General features: G+C 44.9%; 1 protein-coding gene across 1 annotated transcript in view; it reads right to left on the bottom strand.

Moving 5' to 3' along the window:
* Positions 1 to 12,695, bottom strand: part of VIPR2 (vasoactive intestinal peptide receptor 2) — a 54,460-nt gene that overhangs the window by 26,436 nt on the left and 15,329 nt on the right. Inside the window, exons 3-4 of the mRNA XM_081882586.1 lie at positions 4,096 to 4,203; positions 1,376 to 1,473 (exon numbers count right to left, since the gene is read on the bottom strand). Coding sequence (XP_081738712.1) covers positions 1,376 to 1,473; positions 4,096 to 4,203 — 206 coding nt within the window. The remainder of the gene's footprint in view (positions 1 to 1,375; positions 1,474 to 4,095; positions 4,204 to 12,695) is intronic.

The following is a 12,695-nucleotide window of genomic DNA, read 5'->3' as shown; positions in this document are numbered from 1 at the left end:
GGTGTTGGTGATAGAGATCGCCAGCATGGCCACAAAATGCTAGAGCAGGACCAGCATCACAGAAATGTTTCCCAGTCATCCCACCGTAAAGGTGACGTCTATGTAATATTTACACCACAGGCCTCATCTTCAAGTAAATCCCTTGCACAGGGACACAGGCCCTCAAGGTTCCCAAACAACCTGCAATTCAGAGTCCGTTTCTACACCTTTCCCCTCCTCTAGGTTGTACCTCTAGAGATGCATGAAGTAATGTGGCACGGGGTGGGGTGGGGTTAGCTAACTTCCTCTCCCATTAACCCAGTTAAAGGTAAAGGTACCCCTGCCCGTACGGGCCAGTCGTGTCCGACTCTAGGGTTGTGCGCCCATCTCACTTAAGAGGCCGGGGGCCAGCGCTGTCCGGAGACACTTCTGGGTCACGTGGCCAGTATGATGAAGCTGCTCTGGCGAACCGGCACCAGCGCAGCACACGGAAACGCCGTTGACCTTCCCGCTATAAAGCGGTACCTATTTATCTACTTGCACTTGGGGTGCTTTTGAACTGCTAGGTGGGCAGGAGCTGGGACCGAAAGACAGGAGCTCACCCCGCCGCAGGGATTCAAACCGCCGACTGGCAAGCCCTAGGCGCTGAGGTTTTACCCATAGCGCCACCTGAGTCCCATATATAAACCCAGTTAATGCCCCCTAAAGCTGCTATTTGCTCCACAGGGCAAAACAAACAAGCCTCACAGGTGCCTGCATGTTTTGCTCTGTAGGGACAAATAGCAGCTATGGGGGGTGATTTTGATGGGGGAAAGAGTTCAAGATTTAATTCTACTTCCACAGCACCATTTTTTTAAAAAATGGATGATTTCTCAAACAAGGCCTAGTATGGTCCTGAAAATGGTCCAAAAATTGATTGAGTGCATACTGTAGGAAACAAGATTGTATGAGGTAGAGTTTATCATTTGGTTTTAAAGGCTTTCTGCAGTTAGTCAGCAGTGTCACAGGAGGAAAAAGTCAACAAATACGGAAAACACAAGATTTATTTGATGATAAAGCATATTTGATTCAGTACATATGCAGAATTAGAATTTCTAGAACATTCGACCAATGTTCCAGCATCTCCGCTGGGTCCATACTGCCTTCTAAAATCAACTCTAGGTGCTGGTTTTGACCCATAAAGGCCAATTGGTTTGGGCCACTACAATTAAGATGGACCTATGCAGTCTTCCAGGAGCAGTGTTTTATGTTGCGCTTTCTAAAACCGATCTGGATGGTGTTCCATCTCTAACATTTAGTTTGATTTGTTTTCCTTTAATTAACACAAATTGGCAGCTTAAAATTTCAATAGTTCTCCAGTACATTCAATTCCGAGTCATAGAATTGTTTGACTTACCGCGCTGTCTTCGTCAACTTCTTTATATCCACAAGCAAAGAAGAAATCTGGAAATATATCTGTCCAACCGTTACTTGTACAATTTTTGCTGATATTTCCTAAACAAAAGGGGGGAAAGTGTAGCAATCAGGAGCTGAATTCTAATTCACTAAAAAGGTTGTCCCTCACAGGTGACTTGAGGCTCCTGCTGCCAATCTACTATAACCTATAGTAATGTACACACCATCACTAGCCTCCACCAGCAGAGAGGAGTGTTGTTGTTGTTGTGGTGGTGGTGGTGGTGTTTGCCCAGTCACAATGGAGGCCTAGTTTCACTCTGGCAGGTGGGAAGCTACCACCAGTGGTAACCAACAGCAAGCTCCCTAAACTGGCCATTTCCCACTTCCCAAGCCAGTGGAGGTGACAGGACTTTAGATTCAGTGCTGCGTCTGCCCTGTTGCTTCCAGCCAGGGGTCAGGATTGCCCTGAGTATCTTGACGCTGAAGTCAAGAGAACCCATGTGTCTATATTTGGCCAAAGTCAGAGCGCTTACTTCAGATAACCTAACTTGTGTCTCATCATCCCAAAATAAAACAAAAGCATCCATGGTATTGTCACGACTAGAAAAATGACCAAAAATGACCAGGTATGGGGTGTGTTCTTCGTCAGCAACAGATCAGGAGGCTCCGTGCGACATTTAAAAATCACTTGGCAGAGGTTCTATTAGCGTCCAGCTTTTGAGAAGACTAATTTGCGGCTATAAATGTGTTAGATGGGGACGTAATTTGAATAAAATTATCTTCATAAAAAGCCTTTCATTACCCTACACTATTATTTAAGGTGATATTGAATGATCTATGGCAGGGTTATTAAAGCCTTCAGATCCTGCAGTGATGAATAACTAGCTGGAGAGATGAATATTCTTCTGACACACAGCAATTCCCAATTTCGCTTATAATGTGTTTCTAAAAGCCTTGTCCCAATTATGAGAAGAGGAGCAGAGATGAGAGAAAGTTCTAGAAGGAACAACAAACTGGAGGGCTTTCCTATTGTCCCAGAACATTGCGGGAAACTCTTCTGAACGCTAATTCATAAATATGCACCTGCCAAGTAGGCAATGCTTAAATAAATCTACATATCCAGAATGACTAGAGTCGTAACCCTGAAATAATCAGACCAGCGTGTTGGATTGGGAATACCTGCCCTTGAATCCATCCCATAAGCAAGGTGGGAACACGGAAACACAGAACGTAGAAAGCTGCCTTATACAGAGTTAGATTACTGGTCTACATAGCAAAATATTGTCTACACCAGGGGTCAGCAAACTTTTTCAGCAGGGGGCCGGCCCACTGTCCCTCAGACCTTGTGGGGGGCTGGACTATATTTTTTGGGGGGAAATGAACAAATTCCTATGCCCCACAAATAACCCAAGATGCATTTTAAATAAAAGCACACATTTTACTTATGTAAAAACACTAGGCAGGCCCCACAAATAACCCAAAGATGCATTTTAAATAAAAAGGCACATTCTACTCATGTAAAAACACGCTGATTCCCGGACCGTCTGTGGGCCGGATTTCGAAGGCGATTGGGCCGGATCCGGCCTCCAGGGCTTAGTTTGCCTACCCAGATATCTGTCCTATCTAGAGATGCTGGGGACTGAACATGGGACCTTCTACACGCAAGCCACATGCTATACCATTAAGCGAAGGACACAAACGTGGTCCATCCTCTGCTGATGCTGAATGTCACTTCTAAAAAAGGTCCTGCACAATATTTCAGAACTTATCTAAAATATTGTGCAAAATAGGTCAGCATATGTTGGGTTTCACACACTTCTGGGTCCTGTTCAAATGCTATGCCCCATGCGTAGGGGTCCAATGATGCTGGAGAGGGGGCATGTGTTGGCCTAGGGTTCTCCTAAGGCATTCTCTTGTTTCTTGCCAGGTGTATGAGATAGATCCAGGGACAGATATGGTCCAATGTGGCCCATAACCCACATAAAGGCAGGCCTCTATAACAGTCGACATCCACCAGTCATCAGGGTCACTCTGAAGATATTTTCCTGCCTGTGGCCTAAGACAAGATGGTGCCTTTTCCCATTCCACGTACAAAAGACAACTAGACTAGCAGCCGAATCTCACTGCAGGGCAGCATAGGGGGTGCAGTGCAGACCAAAGTTATTCCCACTTTCCATCTCTCAGCAACTGCAGCCTGAGGCAGCTGTGTCACTCTATCTAATGATAGGGCTGGCCCCACAAGTCATCAGTTGCGAGGCCTACCAGGTGCATAATCAAGCTCCACCCTTCTGCCCTGAGTTTACTGTTCTGGACAGGCTGCAAAACCCATGGGACACCATATACAGCTGGTGGGCTGCATTTTGGTTTGGTGGGTCACAGACCCTGCAAACCTGATACCCATGACATAAATTCATAGAAATTGCTCAGCACTATGGCCTTGATGCAAACCTGAATATAATCACTTGCATGTTTTCAAGATTATAGACATACAGTAAGCCTTTGTAAGTGTACACATCTTGAGATACAGGTATTAAAACAACAACGACAATGACAGCAACAGTCCTTTCAGTATGTAAGTTGCCCATCACCAAATTAAAAATGAACTCTTCGTAGCAAAAATGATTTCTTAATTTCTGGCTGTTGTTACCTGCACATGAGAACCCTTTAAAACACACACACACACACCTCAATATGGTTTCCATTATATAAAAGATATATTACCTGATTTGCTGAAAAAATTGCTGAAGACTTTTGGGCACGGTACTGTCACGGTTTCTCCAATTTCTGCAGGGTGCCAGCAGGTAATGTTATCCCAGATCCCAACACACCCTGGAAAAAACAAGCAGAAAGCATCTCATCTGGAGCTCCTTGAGTGAATCCCTCCTCCCACTGTGTTCTTCCCTCTTCCACAATTACAGTGGTACCTCGGGTTACATACGCTTCAGGTTACATACGCTTCAGGTTACAGACTCCACTAACCCAGAAATAGTGCCTTGGGTTAAGAACTTTGCTTCAGGATGAGAACAGAAATCGTGCCATGGCGGCGCAGCAGCAGCAGTGGGAGGCCCCATTAGCTAAAGTGGTGCTTCAGATTAAGAACAGTTTCAGGTTAAGAACGGACCTCTGGAACGAATTAAGTACTTAACCCGAGCTACCACTGTACTTCTAAGGAAGCACCTGTGTTTTTGGTTATTATGAAATATTTAAAAAAAACAACCAACATCTGCAACAAGTGCTTTGAAAATGTAGCAGGTTTTATATCGTTAGCTCTTTGCCATCAGGAACTGTCTTCCTGTACTTTGCAAAGGATGAGGTACACTGATGGATTTCTGCAGGTAATAGGAATAAGTCATGTCTGGACAGGGCAGGCCTCCCATTGAGGTGGTGGATGTTGTGGAGTGGGAAATGGCGACAAGATCTCAAGAGTCTGAGTGTACCACATGGCGTGCCCTACACCTCCCTAAGCCAGCCTGCTGTGGAGGATATTGCCACACTGCCAGGGGTGAGCTAAAAGTCAGCTGCCAACACCGTTAGTTTCTGTATGTGGAACAGGAGGGTGCAATCCTTCCCCTCACAAAATACACACAGTTCTGCCTGCGACTGCCTATCAATTATTTTACATTTCGAATGGAAAAATAATAGCCCTGGCCTCTTGGGTACCTAAATTGGATGCTGGCAATCCAACACAGATTTGCAGACTCAATAAGAAACAAATATTGGTTGACTTATCTCCCATAGGATTTTCTGTATCAGCAACTCAAGCAAGATTTGATCCACTCCTGTGTACCCTAATTAAGCAGAGACTGTGTTAACAACCTCTTTCCCTCGCAGAATGTGTTTGTTTACAAAGATTACCGTGCAAGCAATGTTATTATGATGTAATTAATGCAATTGCCCTCATCTGTTTCCTGATTTAAAGAATTATACTATAAAAGCAGCAAGGCTTAATGAACAATTTCAACATACTCATAAATCTTAGTAACAAATCTTTTGGAACTTTATTAAAATGGACTTTCTAAGGGGAAAATGTTACCAATGAATCATGCAGAAATAGAGCTGATTCATGTCTCCCTAAGTAATCGTATGCCATGTTTGTGGAGAACTTCACTTTTTAATGCATACTTCCTCCTAATCTATGCATTTTTGCATGCATTGTTTAGCTGGAGACCTGCACTTCAAAATTCAGAGAACTGCAAATTTCAAAGGATAGCCTAATTGTGTTTTTGGTTCAAGAAGTGTGGATTGACTTGCTTCTCATTAAAATGCAAACAAAATCAAATTTCTGCCCCATTCCTGGTCAGGTCAACCAAGGTCCTGGAAATTTCAGCTGCATCAAGATCAGGAGTCCTTTGGCTATTTTTCCAGTTACCTAGTCACACCTGCTTTGCTTTCTCCACCTTATCTGCCCCTGCTCTACTCAACTGACCATAGCTGTCAACTTACAGATTTGAAAATAAGGGACCAGCAGCCTCGAAAATAAGGGATCAGCAGCCAAAATAAGGGATTTTAGTCAACCAGCTCCTTTCCTTTCCCCCATGTTGGACGTGTACAGTACTGTGAAACGACAATGGAAATAGGCGAGGGGAATGGTCATTAAAAGAAAAAAAAGGGTGCACAAGGATTTGACTGCCATTCCATCGGCTCGGGCAGGCTGGCTTCAGGATCGTTACCAGGTCCCGGCGAGAGGTGACAATGCCCCAGAGAAAAACAGCGCAGCAGGTAATCTAAAAGGATCCCTCTCCCCCTAGATCAGGCACGTCCAACTCCCAAGTTGGACTCCCATGCCTGCAGTGGCGGAGCTTCGTGCTGCGGCACAGGGGGTGGGCTGGCGCGTGTTCTGGGGGCAGGGAGCCCAGCACGGGGCAGGCAGCCGCGATTGCACCCTGCCAGGATCACACTGCCGGGGGCTGGGCGCTCCCCCAACCCTCCTCTTCCTCCGCCAGTGCATGCCTGCCCTAGATCCTATGCCGAGCAAGACCCTGCGTATCTAGCTGTGCATGCCAAAGTTGTAAGGGATGCCTTGGGCGGCTGTAGCAGCGATAGTTCTCTCCCCGCTGGCTCTTTAAAGAAGGGGGTGAGCCCTGTCGCCCGACAGGATGGGCCGGACGCGGTTACCTCCGCCAGCTTAGAGCTCCCCAAGTCTTGCTGGAGTCCAGGGATGGGGGGTTAGCTGGCCGCTTTTCATTTGGGGAAGGAAGCCCCCAAATCGCCCCTGAGTGCACATTATCTTTGCAGCTCCTGGTGCGCCCTAGGAGTTATGGGCTGTTGGGTGTGTTGGGTGGCGGGCGCTGTGACTCTCCAACAAGCTGACATTCTCCCCCAAAGGCGCGCTCCTCCCTTATCTCCAGAGACAGGCGGATGCTCACCGAGGCCCTGCCGCGATGTAAGCAGACCCTTGTGGGGATGGGTCTTATCCCTGAGAGTGGGGGTGGCTGGGAGGTGGGGGTAGTAGCCCTTTTCTCCCAGGCAGCATTGAAACCCAGGAAATTTAAGGGACATCATCAATCCGGGACAGCGCCGGGACACGGCACTGGGATAAGGGAGTTTCCCACCAAATAAGGGACAGTTGACAGCTATGCAACTGACCCTCTCCTAGATTCTGAAACTACTTGGCTTCCTCACAATCATTTCTTGCCCCTTCACTGCTATGGAACAGACTTTCCTCTAGCCTTGAATGTGTGTACCTTGTGTGTACTTTCACCTGCTAGTTTGATTATTTTAACAGAGGCAACGGGGATTAAAAGAACACTGAACCACACCAGCAACAAAAAGAAGACTGCTTCACATCACAGCGCCACCTGCCTGTGGCCAAGCAAACTGTAGCGTGACAACACTCTTCCATATATTAAGCATATAAGGCAAACCAAAGCACCACTTATTCTCCATCACTTCTAAAAAAAACTGCTTTAGTTTGCTTCTGGCATATTATTCCAATGATTGATTTTGCTTTGGGAAAATTATTATTTACTGCCAAGTGCCACAATAAATAAGCACTGGGCTACTAAAAGGCAGCAATACTAACAAGACTGAATTATTTTTACTTTGGCATCAAAATGCATTAGGATCTAACGACTTGGGTATAATCAGAAACGTTTAGAATTCCAAGTGAAAGAGCCCCAAAAATATTGTGATGAGAAAACTTAATTCTGTCGTAGGAATAAATCATGCACGTCAAAAAGATCTCCAGTTATCTACCACATTTACAAACTTTATTATGCAAAGGAGAATTCTCGTCATAGGGCTGCTCCCCTTTCCCTTACAGGAGGGGAAAGCTCAAGAAAAATGGCACCCATGAAACTGATATGGCTCTATCCCTCATCAATTTCATGGTAGATGAAAGACAGTGAAGTAAATGTAGGTACTGAATAAAAAGATGGGTTTTAAGTATCCAGCTCTGTTCTACTTAGAGTAGACCCATTGAAATTAATGCACTTGTTAGTCAAAAGCATTAATTTCAGTGGTAGGACTCTGAGTATGGCTAGCACAAGATACAACCCAGGAACCCTACTCAGCTACCCCAACCCACCACAATTGCCACCATGGGGGTGAGTCCATTGGCCCTGTGCCTTCCCAAACATTTCGACCCCTGTTCCTGCACCTCTCTAGGCACTGGGGGTTGAATGTCTATATTGGGGAGACTGCTGCCTTCGAGTAAGTTCCCTGCATGAAGTTGAACCACAGAAATCCTACATATAAGCAGAGAAGGCTCCCTGCAGCAAACACCCAGCCTCCAACATGTGATGGCTGCAGGAATGTCATCAACACCAGGTACCACTTTGTCACTACAGATCACACTCCCAACTCCTCCACTTGATGCAGGTGGAACAAGCCTACATTCAAAGCCACAAGTGCACTGCCATCCTATGTAATTCACACATAAGGATTCAGGACTGGTAGCCTGGTAAAATTGGGAAAGGTGTATGGTGCTTACAGAGAGTCCAGACTAGCAGAAGAACCTTCCTCTAATCCAGGGGTCAGCAAACCTTTTCAGCAGGGGGCCGGTCCACTGTCCCTCAGACCTTGGGGGGTGGGCAGATTATATTTTGAGGGAAAAAATGAATTCCTATGCCCCACAAATAACCCAGAGATGCACTTTAAATAAAAGCACACATTCTACTCACGTAAAAACACCAGGCAGGCTCCACAAATAACCCAGAGATGAATTTTAAATAAAAGGACACATGCTACTCATGTAAAATCACGCTGATTCCTAGACCATCCGTGGGCCAGATTTAGAAGGCGATTGGGCCAGATCTGGCCCCTGGGCCTTAGTTTGCCTACCCATGCTCTAATCTGAACGTCCCCTGTGGATGAAATGAGGGTGACATTTGTTTAAGGATGGTCTATCTGCACTTTGCTCTTCCTTGTGCATGGTCCAAATACATTTTATCTTGATGAAGTGTGTTGTCTCTGATTTTTGAGTGTGCACTGCGTTTCCAAGAATCCAACCCTACACTTCATAGAACTGCTGAAAAAATGTTCTTGGCTACGTGGATGTTCATTTCCTAAAAACATAAAGTGGAGTCTGTAGACACTCTACTATCCGACAAGATACTAAATTACTAAGAGGCTCTTGAATGGTCTCAGCCAGGCAAGATAAATCTCTTTTCTCTGTTGCTGGATGGCCTGGAGCGACAACGGATGGGATCAAAGGAGGAACAACTTGACAAAATGGAGAAGTGTTACTGGATCTGCAAGGTGAGTGGGAGCAGGAAGGTGAAGGTGAAGGTGTGGCCTCCTAAATTATAAATCAAACTGAAACAGTAAAGCTAACCTTTCCTAACCCTGTGCATATACCATAAAGCACCGACCCAAAAGCTGTAGTCCAGAGCACAGAATATATGGTTTCCTAGGTTTCACAAAGCAACAGGTAAGAAAGACAAAGGGAAATAAAAGCAAACAGCAAAACGCAAGAGGGGTGAACCAATCAGGAGGCTTAAAGCCTAGAACATTCTCGTGTTTTGGTGTGGGTGGCTTTTCCCACACACACAGCTGAAATAAGTTCCTCAGCCTAGATAGCGCAGAGGCCTCAATTCAGCGACATCATCTCAATTACTGGGATACAGTTTTCTTCCAAAAGGCTAGCATTTTACCCAGAGACCTATGCAGAGGAACCATTTTCTTGACAATGTTGTCATATTAAACAACAACAACCCCACAATTCTACCACAAGTAGTGGTCATGCAGGACAATGCCCAAGTACTAGAGGATGGTGGGTATCACTAATAAAGAATTATTTTTTATATAAAAAAACCAAACCCATAAAACTAGATTTGCTATTGTGTTTATTTAAATGCATAAGGACTTTGGGACATGTGAAATTATACAAGCTTCTTTATGAAAAAAAAAAGTGTAAGGCCTACAATGGAAGAATCAAGTATCGCAAATCGTTACTTTGATGGAGCGGATTGCATCTTAAAGAAACAGCAATTATAATGAAATAGCAGTTATGGATTGGAAACCAGTCTGACTTTATGTTAAGTATTTTGGGGTTTCAATCTATTAATTATAACTACCTGAGTTAAATACAAGTTAATGATTTGCAATCACCTTAATTAGGTTATTTGGTGAAACTGCTCCCCAATTGCAGGATTGATTGAATAATTTAAAATGCTATATTGTGTGTGTGTGTGTGTGTGTGTGTGTGTGTTTGTTTGTGAGAGTGTTGTCCATAGCTGCTTTTCAATCAAATTTTCTGAAGTGGTAATCTATTATCTCTATGTTTGTTTTTTAAAGGGGTCCCTCACACTGATGCAATGAGATCCTTTGAGCATATGTAATCTTGCATAACCTGTTTGGAAACATCTCCAAGCTTCTTGCCCTGTGACATGAGCTGGTGATGGTTCAAAAAATATATTCCCATGGTAAGGGTAAATCTCTACTTCTCTAGATCACTTGCCAGCAAGATCTTCCCCCTTTATGGCTGCACTTTTCATCTGACTTCCAGTTTTAAGATCACTTTTTAATGTTGGCATTGCAGTGAACATTATCTGGTTCTCATAATGAAAAGTAGATAGTCTACCAGCCAGCTTGACCATTCCCCCCAATCTGTATGCTCCCGCTCAAACTGTAAACAACTTTATTAAAACATGTCTGTAAGCCACTTTAGACTATGCAAAACTTATTGGAGGCTTATACCTGAAGGAGTGTCTCCATCCCCATTGTTCTGCCCGGACGCTGAGGTCCAGAGCCAAGGGCCTTCTGGCGGGTCCCTCACTGTGATAAGCAAAGCCACAGGGAACCAGGCAGAGGACCTTCTCAATAGTGGCTCCCACCCTGTGGAATGCCCTCCCACCAGATGTAAAAGAGAAAAACAACTACCTGACATTTAGAAGACATCTGAAGGCAGCCCTGTTCAGGGAAGTTTTTAATGTGTCACATTAAATCTTTTTAATGTGTGACATTTAATTTTTGTTGGAAGCCGCCCAGAGTGGCTGGGGAAACCCAGCCAGATGGGTGGGGTACAAATAAATTATTATTATTATTATTATTATTATTATTATTATTATTATTATTATTTTAAGAGAAAGGGCATATAGAAATGTTCCTATGGGGTTTCTTCTGAGTAAACATGCATAGGATCATGCTGTGTATCTCACCCCCACAGCACTATCCCATACTGATCTTGTTATCTTTGTAACCTGCATCCAATACGAGCAAAGCCAAACTGTCAATAAACCTATTTGACATGACTCCGGCCCACCCACTGATGTCCAGCCTGAAAGAAAATGCTTGAAACAGACTTCCAGGATTGTACAAAGTAATGGTAGACTTTTGCCCCTCGCTATCTCACAGCGACATGCGCACGTCATTTGTGCTTGCCATTCAATGTGTGCAACCCGTGCCCATCTCACGCCGGCACATCATGTGGCGTGAACATGTGATGTGAGAACATTGTGTGGTGCTGGCCCCCTCAATCACGGGGGCAAGCAAGCTTGCCTGCCACCATAACAGTGGAATAGGGATGTGCAGGTATATTGTGAGCTCTACCATAGGTCTTTGTGGAGGTGATGCATTTGTAATTTCATGTGTTCCGGTCTTCAACCATGTACAGGCTTGGAGTACGCAAACAGCAGCCATAATCCACAGGACTCCTGTCGTACTTTCGGTTCATAACTGTTTCAACAGGCAGCATGGCACGGTTTGGTTCTGTGCCCCATGGTGCTCCCTGTGCCACCGACAAGGGTCCCCTATCTCTGTGTGAGGCGGTGGTGAGGTCAGCAGCAGTGCAGCCAATCCAGCGCTCCAATTGGAGCATTTGCACCTTGTTCAAACTCCACCGCCACACTGATGCTGCACTCCTCTCTCTCTTGGTAAGCCACAGTGACACAGACAATGGGAGGTCAAATAAGCTTCCCCAACCTGCTAACTGGATCCAACTGAGCTGGAAGAAACTGAGCTATTTTGCAAGTTTGTGGAGGATATAGTTCAGGTGGGTTTTTTTTGTCCATTTCTGATCCTAAGCAGGGACAATCAGTCCATTACCATCTGGGGTAACTTCACATTTTAGGTGTTGCTAGCAAAGCTATGTGGGCAGAACCCCTATTTGTTTGATTTACGGCACCTATTCTGGCCTCTCAAAGAGGATTCAGTCCACCTACAGGACTCCAGACCAGGCTTTCTTTTCCCTCCAGTTGATTTTAGGCCAAAGACAGCATTAGAAACCTGACACACAAGAATCCCAAAAAGACAATCAATTCTTATTTTTTTAATTTATACTTTAAAGAAGTCTGGCAGCGCTGGTAATTATGCACATACTGAAAAATGAGTAACTTTCTGGCTCGACTGGATGCGGAATTCATACCAGTGGCAAAGGACAGCCGAATAAATTACTTCTTTTGCTCCAGTGCGATGTTTTTGGGTCTGTTCCAGAGATGAAGGGCAAAGGTCCATCTTTCCCTCACTTGTGGAAAATATCTGAAAGATGTTGATAGGAAGGTTGCTTTTCTTCGTGTACACACAGACTACTGATGAACGTTCCCGTGCTGGAGCTAGAGAGAGAGCTTGTCCTCCTAGGCTAATGGAAGGCTCCAAGGTGTGAGTCCGAAATCACAACAATTAGGCTTTGGCATCCTTTCTCCTCTATCATCAGCGCTCTTTGCATTATGATCTCTGAGCTTCAACCTGCACTATCTAGGCAAATGTGAATGCACGCATTGCCACAGACCCAGAAGTGGAACAAAAAGAGGCAAAAACAGCCCTAAAAGAGCGTAAAAATGGCACAAAAATAGTGTCTAGCAATCCCACAAGCCTTTGCAAGTGCAACCTCAGGAGTCTTTGCACCAACCTTTGAGGCCTGTGGAGAGTTTGAGCAAGGAGGT

Source organism: Podarcis melisellensis (assembly GCF_964234715.1).
Source record: "Podarcis melisellensis genome assembly, chromosome: 12".
NCBI classification, from domain to species: domain Eukaryota; kingdom Metazoa; phylum Chordata; class Lepidosauria; order Squamata; family Lacertidae; genus Podarcis; species Podarcis melisellensis.
This window is presented reverse-complemented; position numbering and strand designations above follow the sequence as displayed.